General features: G+C 33.5%; 1 protein-coding gene across 1 annotated transcript; it reads left to right on the top strand.

Moving 5' to 3' along the window:
• The first annotated feature begins 4541 nt into the window (after positions 1-4541).
• On the top strand, positions 4542-10690 carry LOC129230347 (acetylcholinesterase-1-like). Its single transcript, XM_054864745.1, has 4 exons — positions 4542-5074; positions 6852-7166; positions 7733-8549; positions 10549-10690. Exons 1-4 carry the CDS (start codon positions 4543-4545, stop codon positions 10688-10690), a joined length of 1806 nt encoding a protein of 601 aa, XP_054720720.1. The 5' UTR covers position 4542.
• Positions 10691-18475: the final 7785 nt, after the last annotated feature.

Genomic DNA, 18475 nt, shown 5'->3' with positions numbered 1-18475 from the left:
GGGCTAATAGTTTAAAATTGCTTTTATAAATATTTAAATGAACAGCATGATTCATTATTTAATCAAAAAATTCCAAATTTCCAAGTCCTGATGCTGTAATGCACCCTCACATTAAAACACTTTCACTGTCCTGATTAACTGATCCAACTAAGTTCTTCAGATTAAATTCCTCATTTTTTCTTTTATTTACAATTATACAACAATTTAACCCAAAATGTTAAATTTATTTTCATCTATAAGTAAGACGTTGTTCTAAAACTTTTTGAGCTTATTTATCATTAATTTTGCGACGGAAAGTAAGCTTTCTGTTATTCGCACGAACAAGAAAATTTCTGCAGGAAGAGGTCCCATTTAATCCAGTTAATCAGAGAACTTGGCGAACAATTTTAGGTGAAAATTAAACGTAAAATGTTTCATTCAATTCTGCAGAAATTTTTTCAGCACTCAAACGTGTATTTTTCATAATTTTTTTAACTGTAAACCTCCGATCACGCATTGTTAACTTTGCCAGTTGACCTTTTCTTACCGTGTTTTCGATTCTATTCTTGTCTTTAAAGCATTTTATCAAGCACTTCACAATAGAATGGTATAAATTACCTAATTTAGAGACATTTCAAACCAATTTACCGCTATTGTGAGTAAACAATTCAAATTTCGAATGGTGTTTGTGGTGTTTTTCAAATACCAGTCATTTTAAAGTAATAAGCACAATATTAAGGAATAAATAAACAAAAAATTAAAGCCAAATGACTTTTAAGGGTCAGCACAATGCAAAAATAATAAAAAAATGACATATGATAGTTTTAATCATGAATTTATTCGAAAAAACTTGAGTGTACGACGACTTTTGTGGCGTATTATTTCTCCGTCTCTTCATTTTTTGACAAATTTCAAAAATAAAATCTGGCAATATTTTGAAAAAAACTACTGAGTTTTATTCAGAATGGCATAAGAATGGTGTGAAAAAAAAATTGGACTTCATATTCAAATTCAGTTTTGCGTTATTTTGATTTTACTACAAAATTTCAAGGTGTACGAACACTTTTGGGAGCCACTGTATTTTTCTCCGAAAACAGTTTTAGTCGCCCCTTACACAAATAATTGCTTGAAATTTCGTGCCAGTGTTGAATATTATAGAACAGATGTTTTGTCCTAAGCACTAAGAAAACAGAGTGTTTATAAATTTTTTATGATTTTTTGTTTTCAATCATAAATGGGAAATTTTTGGAAAATTTGCATTTTGTAATTTTTTGACCCCTAATTCAGAGGCAAACGGCAGTTGCTGAAAGATAATGGAACAAAACACAGACAATAACATTCTAAAGAACATGATAGGTGAGTTTTTTCATATTACGCAATAGATCCCTTTTTATTGAGGATGTTGTAATGTACAATAAACGCCTTATTTAAACACAAAATTGCCCATTTCTTCGGGAAAAAAAAATTCTTTAATTTTTTTCTTTTTTTCTGTTTTATATAGGTTTTTACCTAGAGCCAAACAAAAAATGAGCTTCAAAGTGAATTGTCTTCAATATTTCAAAAATAAAAAGTAGTGTTGACTATTCAGATGCTTTAAGTTTTCCCCGGTGCGAAGGAATAGTTAACTTGCGTTGATATAAAGGAAGCAATGCGGTTACGGTAGATTAGTAAAAGGAGAAAAACTAAATAGGAAGAACGTTCATTCTATTTCCATGGATTGGTGCACAATTTTGTTACATTTGTGCAATAGCATAAAAGCACGTGGGAGGAAAGTATGAAGATTTACATTTTACTGGAAAACATTATTGCGTTGACTACCTTTAATCCTTGTTTTGCGGAAAATAAACTTAGTTAAAATCTCTTATTATTTTTCACGATATATATCAAATAAGAGTTTAAGAAAGATTGAGAAGCTCTGTTCTAAATAATAATAGATGAATACCAGGCATGCTTGATTCAACAAAGTACTTATTTTCGATTTGAATCGAATAAGATCTGCCGTAAGGAATTGCTTAAAAGGGTTTAAGGAGCTGTCAATTTTGTCATTTTGTGTGTGAAGCGTTTACTTGCTTGTCACAGGAGCTGAAAGTGAGTGCAAATGTTTTTGCTCTTCTGTAAAATGATTTTTTAAATTGTTTGTAGTTTTTAAACTATGTTTTAGCAGAGTAATTTTGAATTTTGATCTTTTTGTAACATGATTTGAAATTGTCTTGATGTTTTTTAACGCGTCGAAAATGTCCAATATTTTGATGCGGATATTTTGATGTCCAATGTTTTAAATCAATGCAAATTAAATTCTTCAAATATTAACTACATGTTTAAGTCACACTCTTGCTGATTTTCCATCATTATTATTGTGATTACGGACTTAATATTAATGTTTCATTCATTATTAATCTATATACAAAAAGTTGCATATTTTAAATGGTAATTATATCTATAAATGATACTCATAATCATTTGTGAAATGTGACAATTTAGAATTAAAAAAAGAAATAAATAAAATAAAGCATTGTAGCTAATTAATTTTACTATTATCTATTTCGACTATTCATATACATTTGCTCTTTGAGACTCAGTATACAGTCTTAATGATTTTCCTAATTTAAACTAAAACTTATATATTTCATTACATTAATGATATGTATCTGTATCATATTATAAAAATATTGCATGTTAATTTTTCGTTAATTTTATTGATTATAAATTTTGTTTTGAATCACTAGTATTAATAAGATTCGAAAACATTATTTTATATTGCAAATATTTTAATTCCAAAATAAATATCGAAAATACAGATATCATGATGGTTTTAAAATAAATATCGGATGTCTATCGTGACCCACATCAACTGATATGTATCGGTGTAATCTGTTTTGTTATTAAACAAAACTGCGCTAAGTGTTCTAAACGAAGAACACTGAACTTGGATTATCCGTCTGTTCATTATCCTGTTTAATAATTTACAGTACCTTTTAAAAACTCCTCAGTTTTGCAGAATTTCTATGCATTAAAAAACCTCTCAAATGGCACCCAAGAAATGTGCGTTTATTTGTGCACTGGAAAGATGAAAATACGAACAATTTTACTGCAGTAGTAAAATATGGATCATCCCCATATCTTCTTCATTTAGTAGATCAAGGTATTTGTGATATTTCTGCTATTTATTCAATATTATTACAATTATTTAATAAATTAACCCATACGGATTGTTCTAGCGAAAATAGCAGAAATCGGGCAGGAGACTTTGGAACTCTTTTTAATCAATTTTAATATCAAACATCAATTAGTAGTTTAAAATTGATTCTCCATTTAGTTGTTTGTTATCAAGTAGAGAGAAATGAGGCACGTTGGCCCGCTTTTTTATTTTTCATTTTTTATCTCATCAAAAAATTTAATGAACAGTTCGATTTTAAACAGTAAGTTTCATTAAATATTTCTCAACGATACAGATCCGCTTGGTGGGGCACGTTGGACCGCATAACGAAAACAACATCTGTTACAATTTTAGTGATAAATACTATCAAAAATTTTAACTACCTTATTCTCTTTTTTGTGTAGAGTAAAAAACATAAAATTTAAAAATTAATATAACATATTAAATTGGTTTTAAATGATAAATTATCTTTGATTAAAAACAGCAATAAGCATTCACGATTAGTACACAATTATTTTTTTTAATCAAAAGAAAAATCAATTATTGAATACTCATGAGAAAATTAATGCAGATTGAAGTTAACAAAAGATGTGCTAAATGATGTCTGGGAATATGAAAATGCCACCTCCTGAGCTTTGGAAGCAGCACTTTTATTGGACTGGGTTTTGGCAGGATAAGTCATATGTTACTTTTATGCACATTTACATTTTGAACGCTCACTAAACATATTCCGCATAAGTCAGCAGTCTGAAAGTGCTTTTACTCGATTGTCAAGTTTAAGCCAAAAGAAGGCGTGTGTTTAAACTAATAAACGCAACCATTCCATACCGAAAACTGAAAACGGAACTTAATCTGTGGAAAACCTAGTACATTTAATTGCCTGTCTGAGTTTTTTTTTTTTTTTTTTTTTTTTTGCTTTCTGTGGTATTAACTAGATACCCATTAAGAAACCGGTTCCATGGGCAACCGAAATCTTCAAGTTAACGGTTTCCAGAAAGCACATGCGCGAAACAACTTTTGCCGTAGTCTGATAGGATGCAATTAGCGTTGCATCCTCGTAAGCTATGCTTTGTCCGTTTGATTCAAGAGTCGAGTGTTCAATGACCGGAGGCTTCGAGCAGCCAGTGGCTAGTTACGGAGTTGTGCATCTAGTTATACTACATCTATGGTGGTCAGACTGTATGTTTACTTATAAGTCGTTGCCAAATCAAATACTACTAAACCACTTAAACGTTCCTTCATTCATGAAATTTATAAGAATTTAGAAAATAAATCAACTAAAAATTGTTTTGTCCGGATGTTTTAGCTAGTGTTGTTCGACATTAAAATGAAGATATGTTTTAATAAGAGTTTATTTCCTTTCATTGCAGTCCATGTAGTAGAAATTCCAAGTCGCTGTGAAAATGATGGTCTCTGGGATTTTTATGCTGATACTCAAATTGGCATTTTTGAGAAGTGCTGCATCAGTTGTTCTAACCAGGTCAGGTCCTGTAGAAGGAATTGTGGACACTCATCACGGTACTTTAGTAGATACGTTCCTTGGAATTCCTTATGCCACTCCTCCAGTTGGACAATTACGTTTTAGAAGAACAGTTCCAGTCCAACCGTGGATGGCGACTCTGAAAGCCGACAGCTATGCTCCAGCCTGCGTCCAGTATTTTCCTTACAAATATCCATGGGTCGACAAGATGCCTGGACAAAGCGAAGATTGCTTGTATTTAAACATATGGGCACCAAGAAGTGCTCACAGCACGACTAAAAAAGCTGTGATGTTTTGGATATATGGAGGTGGCTACTCGTCAGGATCTAATCGACTTGATACATATGACGGGAGCGTTTTAGCAGCAAAAGGAGATGTGATTGTCGTCAATATTAATTACCGGTTAGGGGTGTTTGGATTTTTATCAACACCAAGTGAGGAAGCACCAGGGAATATGGGTCAGTAGTTTACAGATCTTTCCTTTTTGAGTTAAACCATTGTTTTATTTTTAGTAAAATTTCTCGCTTGATTACTACGCCCGTAAAATTTCCATTTTTAAATATTTTTACTGAAGGATTAAAATAAATTTTAAAATTTTTAAACGTTGTTAACTAATTCGTTTATTTCGGAAAACTGTCAAACGTCAAAATTTTTTGTTTTAGGAAAATAGTTATGTTGTTGTTTTAAATTGTATAATATTTATTACAACGTTTTATACTAAGAGAAATAGTTGTTATCTCTTTCCGTTTACCCTCAAACTCGAAGTTTTAATAGAAACATTGATGTTTTGAAATTATCGACATCAATGTAGAACCGCTGTTTAACACACTTCAAAAAGTGCAAATCCGTTGGAATTCGAAAAATTTCACTACTTTCTTCTTTTTATTAACAAAAGAAAAAGCTAAAAAGGAGAGAATACAGTTAGTTTTTGAGATTAAACATGCTCCGCCACCACAAGACTTTTTTTTTTACCTATTTGATTAAATTATTCTCAAACTTAAAAAAAAAAAAAATAAAGAACATTCCTCCCTCGGAGCGACTGTCGTCATATTTCATGTGAAAAACATTTGATTATATCAATGCCACCCCTAACGACAGGCGCCAAAAGTTAATCAGAAGTGCTCCCATTGAGAACCGCCTATATACCAATTTTGGTGCAAATCATTGGGTTAAGAGAAGAATAAAGGTTCATTGACAATTTAATGTATTTAAAGATATTGAAAATCAAGTGCTTGTACAGTTGGTGACTCTCTACAACTGTGTGGCAACCCTAGTATTTACTGCTAAGTTTGGTCAAAATTACACAAAAGCTACGTATAAGGGGATACAATGCATTATTTTGTTTATTTAATGCACTTTTTCCCTTGTCTAGTGGTGAGAGAAATCTGGCTGCGGATGGGGAGGCCCTGGATTCGTATCCCGGCTCGGGCATAGATATACTTTCTCTCTCCTGTCCTTGTCCTTTCTTTGTAGGAATGTGTATTTGTGCTGTGAATGGTTGTCTACCCTATAAACGGGTCCTCAACGCATGTGTGTACTGTGGTAGTCGGACTGTACACCAAATTACGGTACGTTTGGAAAAGTGAAGCAGCGCACCTCAAATGGCTAGCCTAGCTGGCACTAAACAAAAACAACAATTTACTTTCAAATAAAATAAGTCATTTGACAGGATTAAAAGTTCCACTAAAATGACAATGACAACAAGACATTGAAACAAAACCCATGTAAAACAAACCGTCAAAAAAATGAAGAAAGACAATAAATAACATCCGCCATACGTTCCATCAGAATATAAAATAATCCTCCAACTATAAGTTTAACAACATAAAAATTTCCACCAAAATGTAAAATATTCCGCCGGAGTTATCTATCACGCCAAAAAGCATTGTAAAAAGTTCTAGGAAAACAAATGAAGCAAAAGAGCAAGCACGATGATGATGTAACCGATATTTTTTCGCAAATTTATCAAGTAAACAAGTCACAAAGTGACAATTTACCCCTATTTTACAATCTCACCTGCCCTTACATAACTTTTTGAAATACAAAGTTCCCTTGTTGTTTCGAAATCTATAATCATCGTCGATTCGCAAAAAAACGCATATGTCTACCCGAATTCACTAAATTCCATTCAATACTTTTTCAGTTGCAGCGAATACAAAACAAAAAGAAATTATCACAAATATTGAGTTAAGTGCAGCATTCCCATTTTTTACTGATCTCGCTATTGTTTTTCAGGATTTTATGACATACTGGAAGCTCTTCGGTGGGTTAAGAGCAATATTCAGGCTTTTGGAGGGGACCCGGACAACATCACACTTTTTGGCCAGAGTGGGGGAGCTATGGTGTCAGGCCTTTTCTGCGTGTCCCCTCTCACTGTTGGCCTCTTCAGAAGGGTCATCTTGGAAAGTGGTGCCCCGGCAAGACTCATCGATGACGCCAGTTACCTGGCGAATCTACAGTTAGGTGTCCGACTCGCAGCAGAAATGGGCTGTGCACCAAACAATGCGTCTTTAGTGGAGAATCCTGTTGGAATAATTCAATGCTTGAGAAGTAAGCCACAAAGTATTTTGCTCATTCATTTAAAAATAGTTTCAATACCCAGTTGGTAATATTCATAGTTTTAGATTTTTTTTTTTTTTTTTTGTATTGAGAAAAGAGTTCCTTATAATTCCGAAACATGATCTCTCCTTTTCTTTTTGTCGGGAGGGGGGGGGGGATTTCTGCTTTTTTAAGGTTGCATAGATTTTTTTTCCTTAGGGGCTGTCCATAAATGATGTCACCTTTTTTTCATCATTTTGAGTTCCCTTCCTCTTTGTCACAAAGTATTACACATTCCTCTATCCACTTCCCTTAACATATGCTTCGCTAGTTGTCATAAACATATTCTTATTTAAAACTTTGTGATGTTACACTGCTTGTTATCTCTTCCCTCCCCTATGCCACAAACTGTCATAATCTCACAAACCCTCTCCCATTCAAAGCGTGTCATGCGATTTGTGGACGAAACTTTTTCAACAGAAAGGTATTTATTTGTTTTCTTTAACATTAATTTAAAACTAACAAAAACATTTTTACGCTGCATCAGTATTCATAACATTTTTTTTCCCTCTTTGCAGGTAAAGATGCTAATATTCTAGCATACGCCGCTGATGCTTTGAATAATTTCTCAGTCCAAACTTTTAACTTCATCTTTGGAGACGCTCTGCTACCAATCAATCCTAGATTAGCTGTAATTAATTTACAGTTTCAGAATGTCGATGTGCTAATTGGCAATAATCAAGACGAAGGTGCTTTTCAACTTCCTGTTTTCATGCCAGAGCTTTTTGGTCCGTTTGGTGAAAGAAATCCTCGCATTAACAAAACTTTTGGAAGTGCCATAATTCCACTGTTTACCCCCGCTTTCCCTGCACCCGAAGCTGCTGTTCAGTGGTATCTTGGAGGATTACAGGAGTATGACTACCATCATGTCCGTAGTCAAGTATACCATGCGTACGGAGATTATAGCATATTTTGCCCTGATGTATATTTTGCAGAAAGCTATGCGAGAAAAGGTAATTCCGTATATTACTACTACTTCAACCATCGGAGTTCTGTGACACCATGGGCTCATTGGATGGGCGTGGTACATGCAGACGAAATTCCGTTTGTGTTTGGAAGACCGTTGGATTGCGCAGACAAAGATGAAGAGTCATACCTTGGAAGACCGTTTGATTCCGCAGGACATGATGAAGAGCCACTTTATCTTGAAAGACCGTTTGATTACAAAGGACATGATAAAGCATTAGTCAGGGTTAGAAGGCCCTTGGAATACGTAGAATCTCATAAAAAGTGTAAGAATACACAATATCAGCATTGTAGAGGACACTATACAGCTTCTGAACAAAAACTAAGTAGGGAAATGATTTCGATGTGGACCAACTTTGCAAAATTTGGGTAAGTTCAAAAATCATTACTCTACACGAATTATTTTGTTTTAAATGCTTAGTCTTTGGCAATAATCAAAATTTGTATCTCATGCACATTGCAGAATTTTTTAAGAACCACCTAGGGCACTCCGGCAAGAGAAATGACGAAATAGAAAAATGAAAAAGAAGGCCGAAAAAATTAAAATCCAAATTTAATGCCCCCTTTTTCCACAAAAATAGCACAAAGTTAGTTTACATGACTGGTGCGTGGTAGTGTATAAACGATACATTTAATACGAACACATCATTAAAACTTCAATATTTAGAAGAAATAGTTTTGAAATTTAAGTATACGCTACTGATTTCGATTATTAAAAAACAACCAGAAAACATAAATTTCAAATGTTTTGTGCTTACTATAGTATTTTTGAATAAATTAGATAAAAAGTGCCTTTGCGCAAGACCTTCATTTGCTCCAATGATGTTTTTTTTTTTTTTTTAATACACTTTTATTTATTTATTTGTTTATTTATTTACTTATTTGTTTATTTATTTTTGAGATGTGTCTCTTCTGTTGTAGGGGGGTGCGATATAGTTTTTTCTAAGAACAAAATCTCTGACAAATGTATTTCAATCAACAAGAAGTCCGTCCAAAATTAAACGAGCCTAATTTCCTCTTTATACCAACATCGACTTTCTAGTACCTAACTGATATTCTCTAAATTAGTTATTAGCTTCTGCAAATTATGTCACACATGCCTTTTTAACATTTTTAGCTGATTTATAAACGCAAAATGTATCTCTCTCATCTGATGAAACAGATAAGTAGAAAATAAATGAACGAACAAATGAAGTAATAAGGTAGCGGTACCAGTCACATACATGCTTAAGACATCGCTCTTTGGTTAACTCAATTTTCTGAGCCTTGTACTGAGACTTTTTAAACTATTTTCTCTCATGCAACTACATCTCATTTAAAGTTTGGATACTTCTGGATCCTCTGATCTAGAATTAGTTAATTCTATTTTTATTTGCTCAATTTCGAAAACAGTTCCGAACCCAAGTAACAGACGCCGAAAAATCTGATTATTCCCAGTAACAGACAAGATGCGAAAAGTATGAGTAATAGACTCAAAATTCCTTTTTTCTCTTCAAAAACGTGCAAAAGCTCTTTAATTTAAGAACTAAAGAGTTATTAAATTCAAATGAACATGAAACACTAGCTGATGACCTTGTGGTGGCTGTTCATAACCTTCCATCACTGCCTTGTAAATACCAACTGGCTCATAAAATTCACTCTGATGACACTACTGTCTGACCACGGATTGTATGGAAAGACAAACATCCGTTTTACAGCCGGAAATGGACGAATCTATTATTTTTTTAGCGATGTCAGCTTTTGCAGAAGCAAAGTCTCATTCAAATGAGCGGAATACCGGTATCAAATTTTTAATTTTCCCCCTCATTCAGATAGATTCGTCTTATCTGAACTCTTGAAAATTCCATACAATCCGTGGTCAAACAGTAGATGGTTGCACCGTATTCATGGGCCACATCAACATCAGTTTTACCCGCCTAAAAGGCTTATCATTTGAATCTAAACTTATGACTGTCTGTTACTGGTGATCTTACCCTAACACTTTTTAAAACAATTCTGCTTGTATGCTTTTTTTTTAACCCAAAAAAAACTTTTAATCGCTTTCAAAGACATTTGAAAAAATAACAATAAAAATGTTTATCAAAATGTATATATTATATCAAAAAAAAAATTGTTAAGCTTTCTTCCTGGTAAAAACTAATTTTATTTTTCTCCCGTTGCCAAAAAATAACAAAATGAATTAATAAATAAAAATAAATAATGATAAAATGTCCACCTAAATAAATAATTTTTGTCATTCAAAAAAAAAAAGTGTCTACACAGCTCTTTTTTGCTAAATCATAAAGGACTCCGACTTTCCTTTAATTTCCCGTTGCCAAAAATAAATCAGCATTATTTTTTTTTTAATAAATGCCTCTTTTGTTTTCAGGAGACCAAGTCACGAGTGGCCCACTTTCTCACGAGAAAAACCTTATGTATTGACATTCCAGCTAAAAGAAAACAGAAAAAGTTACCTACAACAACATTTTGAAAACTGCGAGTTCTTCAGACCGTACTTTGGTTTTAACTAGTCAACTGCAATAAAATTCTACTTTTTTTTAGATTTTTCGGTATTACTTTTGATTATGTGTCTTGTTACTTTAAGTTTAGTAGGGTCAGGTGGGGTGGAATGGGTATGTGGGGTGGAATGCGTAGTTTATTAATCTTTGAGTTACAGGGGAAAAAAACAATTTGCAAAAAAAAAATTAAAACACTCATGTTATTTACAATAATTTGACTTTATTTTGGTCAAGAAAAACCTGAATGGAAACAGTCAATTTAGTGGCAGCCTTCTTGAAAGTTACGTTTTAAAAATCAAAACTATTTTTTTTAAACTTTGTTTTCAGGATTTTGTTTGAATTTAGATAGAATTTTATTACTGTTATTTTTGTCTTCTCTCTAAATCTCTTTTGTCTACTGAAAAAATCAGAAAAGAGAAATTCCATACATTTTAAGAAATATGTTAAAATTTTTTAAGTAGGGTCGAATGGGTATAATATTAAGCTTAATGACATAGGCTGTGGAATTAACATTTTTTCTCGATAAAGGTTTTTCTCTGAAGTAAGTTGTTCATCTTATCGAAAGTTTTATATTCTGAAATCCTTATGTTATTGAGTTGCTTATGGCTGCACTAAAGTTGGTTGAATGGAAGACACACTCTTTGAAGAAAGGTTCAAACTTTTCGCAAGGCATCTAAAAAGACATGCATGCCGTCTGACATATGAAAATGTAAAGCATGTTATCGATAATGAAATTTAACATTTGCCTACCACCTAATACGAGTCATGCTTTGCAACCACTAGACAAAGCCAGAAATGATTAAATAAATTGAAAACCAGTCTGATCAAACTTCCATTCCACTAAGCTTATGTACTACAATATCTACAGGAAACTGGGTACTAGTTGAATAGATTACTAGGAAATTTAAAAAGTATTTTATTTCTCAAGTTTTAGAATCGTTAGTATATACTTGTGCTTATGTTGTAAAAATTCTTAAGAAGTCTGTGATGGGAAATTTTTTTCTCCTACCCCAATAATGCGAAAATGGAGATTAAAGAAGATGCATCATCGAAAAACTAAGTCAGCCAATCCTCAACAATCGTGGACATTACACCTTTAATTGCAGTGAAATTAGACTATATTGTTGAATAGATTTTTACCCTTATATTAATATATTTTGGTGTGAAAAACAATAATAAATTCATGTTTTCACTCTGAAATTTAATTAAAAATAATACTACCCATTTCACTTCACCCCATAGGGTGGAATGGGTATGAAAACAGACTTTGAAATAATAGCCTTTTTACTAAACAATAAAATTGTTTCAGTAATGATAACTATGGATATGAGAAGTGAATTGTTAAAATGTAAAAACTCAGTTATGGTTTTTTAATTGTTGGATATCCGATTTGAATAGTTTGATAATCATTTCAAACACACCTGTTTTTATACCCATTCCACCCCACCATACCCTACTTCCAGATTCAAGGCCGTATCCAGAAATTTTTTTCGGGAGGGGCCCGGATTAGCACATTGCCCTCCCCTAACACACACACACACATATAGTATATATAGACACACCAAACGCATAAGAATGTTAACATAGAAGACTTTTTGTCTCGATTTTTAATGATTCCACTGTTTGAACTGTTGTTATTTTAATTTCTTATTATTTTTCTTATTCACCTTGTAGTGGTAAGGATAACAGGAGAGTGTCCCTTTAAGTCGGATGTAGAACATCCATAATTTCAGGGGGTCGGGGGTTTTCCCCCGAAAAATTTTCGGAAAAAAAAGCTGTATTTTGAGGCCTTATATTAGGTAATTGTGACAACAAAAATATGAAAAAAAAAATAGGCAAACAAAGTTTTTTAAAAGTTATACATTCTTTTGCAAATCAAAATCAAACAAAATAAAAACTGCTTGCTCGACAAATCATGGAACTTAATGGACAGAGGGGAAAAACGAGAGAGAAGAAAAGAGAAGCACTTCGTCATCTGCTCATATCGGCTTTTCGTGAAGTTTGTTTTTGTTCACTCCCCCTCCCCCCCCCCTTTTTTCCATTAAATGCCCTACAGTATGAAAATTGTACAAAATAGTTTAAAAGAAATGGTGTAGACATTCAGAAAATAAGAACGGAAGAGTAATATTCTGGCCATTTAGACAATTCATACTTTATTTTCTTGATAAGATACAAAATTGAAGAACTTTTCAAGGAATTTCAAAAACTTAAATAATTTTCAGACTCTCGAACAGTTGAAATTATTTGAAGCTCTTTATTTACACTTTTTAGAAGTTGATTGCAGTCTTACAAAATGATTATAACTTTGTAAGACACACCCGTTTTAAGTTAAAAATAATTGCAACGAAATGTTTCTCGAAACAAACTTTTTTTTTTTTCAATCACAAGTAGTGCAGAAAAAGAAAGAGAGTAGAGTAAGTGTTATTTTTTTTCTCATACTAAAGATATTAACAGTATGCAGTAGAAGTAAGAAAAAAAACAAGCAATAACAAAAGAACTTCCATGATACTGAATTCGGCATTAAATAAATGCAAGACAAGAAACATATCAGTCACAAAAATGATCTTGAAAGTTTTGCTACAAAAACGCGAGAATCGTGATTTTTGCATTTTTTACTCAGGATGTATCAAGGAGCTGAATTTGTCACATCTTGGTAACAAGATACTCGCCTAATCGGAAACTAGGGGCCCAGCCTTTGGGGAGTCTCCGGCTCGAAATCAGTACAGTGTAAGTTTTATAAGAGTTTTAGGGAGAGGAGGGCAGGGTCGTGCACAGAGGGGAGAAGGGACACCTGTTGGCCCGGGCTCGAGCTTAAATGGGGCCCAATATTTTTAAACCTAGGGTTGAAAATATAGGTAAGCAACATGGAGGGGGCCCAAAAGAAGCATTTGTGACAGCCCCAAAATTTCTGTGCATGCCCCTGGAGGAGGAAGTCATAGAAGTCAGTTTGATAGACTTGAAAAATCTACCGAACTGACAAAGGGCCTACCTTAACCCTGGACTGCCCTGAATTGAATTGTGAAAGAAAGCAGGAAGTCCTAATTAAAGGTCTAAATTTCAAGTGTGCTTTGCAGCTAATGAGAACTAGAACTGCTTTTTCTGTATTTCTTCAAAATATTATAAATTTTGAATAGTAGCAAAATTAAGAATTAAAAAAAACATTGTTACTTTCCTTTTCTGACATTAGGAATTTAAAAAAAAAAAACTGTTTTACGGTGCAAAACATTTCGGGTTTCGGGGGGGGCGGGCCCGTCAGCCCCCCCCCCCTCTGGATACGGCCCTGTCCAGATTTGCCATTGTTAAAGATCTGGAGTCTGTATTAAAAATAGCAAAACTCACAATAACGAAATCAAAAAGAAGGACATTGAAAGAGAAAAGAAACAGCTGCTTTAATCACATAAATGCTAAGAATAATTACAAAATTGCTAAAATTTTGCAAATTCAAGCTTTGAGATTCTAAAAAACCCTTTCACTACTACAGCTCAGAGTATAAAGCTCGAAACCTCTGTTCTACATTAAGCTCCTTGCAACAACAAAACACGTGTACGATAAATATTTCTTCCCATTTTATGATTTAATAATGGTTTCGTCATTATTTTTTCTGCACAAAAATAAATGTTTATATTGCTTACACATTAGCACTTTTATCATTTTAAGAAACGCTGAAGCTTTCACAGTTTTTAAGATCCAAATACAAAAGAAACACCAGGGGTGTCCACCTAGGGAGCCATGGGAGGTCATGGCGCAAACTGCTCCATTAAAAGTTTTATGAGGTTGTTAAGGGGATTTTTCTCTTTTTTGGGGAGCTCTTGCTATTGGAGGGGAGCTTTGCGATATTTAGAGGGGTGCAACCTTGATTTTAGGGGGGGGGGCACCCCAGAGAAACAAAAGTGTATAGAAATCCGTTACGAAACAGACATTGTTTTCTATGACCAAAAAAAAACATATACTCCATGTCATATTCCAGTAAAATGTAAAAATTTCCAATTTGTTTTATGTTTAATCAAAAGGCTTAAGATTATCCTTAAAAATCTAACATTGATATCAAGCAACAAGAACACTTAACAATTCAGATTCATATAATATACCAGCGTTTCTCAACCTTTTTTTGACAGACGGACCGGCAAGAGCTTTTGAAAAAAAAAATAACAAAAATAACCACGGGTCGATGATGCTTTATTTTCCTTTTCTTTTCTTTCCCTTCTTTCTTTCTTTTTTCCTTTTTTTTTCAAAAAGAGAAAGAAAACCTTGCATTTGCGGAGTGTTACAAACATGCAAATGTTTTTTTTTTACGGACTTGTAAGGCTTTCTCCTTTTTTTTTTTTTTTCTTTTGTACATTCTTCCCTTTTTTTTAATTTACAGGATGATAAAAATAACAATTAAGGAATAAATAAACATATAAATAAAACTCTACTTAGTGTTAAAGAACTCTTACAAAAATTATTTACATGTTAAAAATAACTTAAATAATTATTGTAATAATTACATATAAGTGATAAACTCTGCTGAAAAATTATTGAAAACTGCGAAAATCATACACAAAATTCACATAAAAGATATCACATAAGTTATTATTATTATCGTGTTTTTTTTTAAGTTAAAATATTTTAACGTGGACAAGCAAAAATCTTCAAAAGCCGATTCAATTTTTCTGCGAACCAGTGTCGGACCATCGCTTGAGAGTCGCAGATCCATACAACTTATTTTGTAAGTGGGTTGTTTTAACCATGTGTTTAAGCACATTTTATTTATTCTTTTTTTTTTCAAAACTCACGTTTTCTCTTAAAAATGAAAACGAGCGTTATGTCATTTGTTTGAAGTATGTGAGAAAGTAATAACCAATGCGCTTTGATCTAGAATAATTGATGCGCTTTGATCTAGAAAAGTTATTGCAATGCCAAGTTGACAAATTTGCAACCAATTAAAATTAATAAAATTTCTCGCCTTTATATTTCTTTAAAAATTCCAAAATCAACTTGTTTTGAACAGGCTTATGTCTCTGAATTTCAAAACATCGTTTTTGTTGTTGTTTTACTTAGAGGGCTCTGACTCCGGCTCGTCAACGCTCACCAACCCCCGAAGATTGCTTCGCGATCTGATTTGATTCGCTAAGATTTAAATCGCCAATCAAAAAGAAACAGATTAAAAACGCATTATGAGCTCCCTTTGGAACAAAAAGCACCACTTCCCCAGTTTTCAAAATAATTTGCACCAATTTGCAGAGCTGTAAGGGCTAAGGGGCTCCTGAGCATTGCAAAACTGCAGTTGCAAAACTGCTGTACGCTTGAAAAGTTGCTTTCATATTCGTGGTATCTAGTATCATATTTTGCTCTTTAGCTCGAGGCTTAAATTGAGTTGAGCCTAAGATTTTCCGTTAAAATCGAAACCCTTAAAGTTTGTGAATAAGAAAGAAAAAAGAAGCGAATCGAGAAAAGACGTGGCAAAGCCAAATAAAACATCAATAATTTTAATGGAGATAAGATTATTCGAACTTGATTTTAAACGGCTTGTACTTTTTTCCTTTGGAGATAGAAGCTTATTTTTCCGACCATGAGTCGAATTAGATCTGGAGTTTAAAAAAAAATCGCTCTTTCCAGTGGTGTCAAAAAGAAAGCTGTGGGAAAAATCCTTAGCGCGTAGAACGCGGAAAATTCTACCCTTTCCAACGATATATAATATTAATATTTGCAAGTAATTTTTCACCCTTTTAATAGGCAATTTACGCGAAATTTGAGCTTAAAAAATTACTTACAAAAAAACTAATTCGAATTTCAAAAAGCAAAACCCCAAGTGCAAACCAATGGGGCTCGAAATAATTTTGTGCAAAACTTCAAAGTTGTAGATGCTATGGGGTCTCCTGGACGCAGGCCCGCCACAGACTTCCTTCCAGAATGTCTTTGAAACCTTACTTTTATTCACTATAAAGAGTTACATACATTAACTTTATATGAGAGACATTTACAGCCACACAAGTTTTAATCACCAAAAACTCATGAAATAACTTTCTCCAATAAAAAAAACAACGCTATTTGGGGAAGTTTTAAATTGCAAGAAAATTGTATCTCTATTTTAAAGGTAAAAGAAGCATAGTAGTGGAGGAGGAAAAAAGTATTAATCAAATACCATTAAAACTGCTGGTAACAGACTTGGCATTTGTTTTAAACCAGGATGTTTCAACCTTTTTTGACCTGTGGCTCCCTTACGAGCATGAAAATCTTTCATGGACACTCCCCCCCCCCCCCGCCCCTGTGTAATAAATCTGTAATAATTCACACACACTCACACACCCTACAGTTTTGTGTACGTATGTGTGTTGTTTATGCAAGAAAATTTTGAGATCTTGTTTATTTGCTATGCATGAGAAAATCTATTTTTAGTTGATCTTGTATCTATCACAGGGGATATTACTTTTGCATCGGATTGGTAGCATGTGCTTCTCTCTCTCTCTCATTCGGCTTAGACTCTAACATTAGCTCAAATATACTTTTTTACTGATTAATCAGTTATCTTGAACACATTTTCCTTCAATTAAAAAAGAAAAGCATTAACTGCCAGGAAATTGAAGCTAAGTTCATTCTCTTAATATCATAAATGTAACATATTTCAGCAATTTCAAAATAATACTAGTGTTCCATTAGAAATCACTCAAAATCAGGCACATATTTTTAGTATTTTGCCCTACATAGTCGAAGCAATAAAATGTAGCTCTGTATTACAAAAATTCCTTTCAATGTAGGCTTTCGTAAAATTCCAAAACTGAACATAATAAAATACACGTTGAGGGTTTCAAAAAATAAGTTAACAAGTGCTCTGACGCGAGTGTAGGTTCTCTGTATGAATAGGAACCCCACTGTAGATAAGGAATATGATCAGGGCTATCAAAGTGTACCGGTGAGCTGAACTAGGTGTCAACTAACAGAACAAAATATCAGAAGATTTCAGCGTTGAAGGAAACATGGTCCACCATCGAAATGAGAAGTGTGACAAGGTTTTTGCGCAGTTAGGTATTTGACCACCCTCCCTGCAATCCCGACCTCGCGCCAAGTGACTTCCATCTCTTTGGACCTTAAACAAATAGTTGGAGGTCCGGCATGGAAGAAATCGTCGTCAAGAATGAGAAACCACATCAAGATGATTTGCAGAATCGCAACCTTGGTACTGAACTGCTGATCTCCCAAGTGTTTCTTTTAAGGTCCAAAAAGATGGAAATCACCTGGTGCGAGGTCGATGCTGTAAAGCTGGTGGTCCAATACCTCCCAACACAAAAATCTTATTACACTTCCTGTTTCATTCGCGGGGCATATTTCCGTCAACGCAGCCATCTTCTGACATTTTGTCCTGTTAGTGGACACCCAGCTCCATCCACCGGAACCGTTTGAAAGCTTTTTAACATCTTCTTTATCAGTGTGATTTTGATTCATACAGAGATTCTGCACCCCCATCAGAGCTCTTGTAACCTTACGTTTCAAAAAAACCCCTCGTATATTAAGTACAGTAGACGCTCGTTTTACGCTAGGGTAACATTCCACGGAAATGCCGTGTAAATTGAGACCCAATAGTAATGTTGAAATAGGAGTTAGTTTCCGTAGATAAAAAAAAAAATACTTCATTCTAGTGATATCTAATTGTATAATAAAGTTAATGTGTACTTATATCGACTTTCATGCACAACATGCATAAAGAAAACATAAGTTAACTTCATGTTCTGTTTACAAAGAGGAGCTGGCTATGATAGTCTTTTGTCAGTCATTAAGAATTTTTCTTTGTAATTCTTTCCAGAGCATTAACGCATCCAT

This window comes from Uloborus diversus, chromosome 9 (assembly GCF_026930045.1).
Source record: "Uloborus diversus isolate 005 chromosome 9, Udiv.v.3.1, whole genome shotgun sequence".
NCBI classification, from domain to species: domain Eukaryota; kingdom Metazoa; phylum Arthropoda; class Arachnida; order Araneae; family Uloboridae; genus Uloborus; species Uloborus diversus.
Note: the sequence above shows the minus strand (reverse complement) of the source record. Positions and strands in the feature narration are given on the sequence as shown.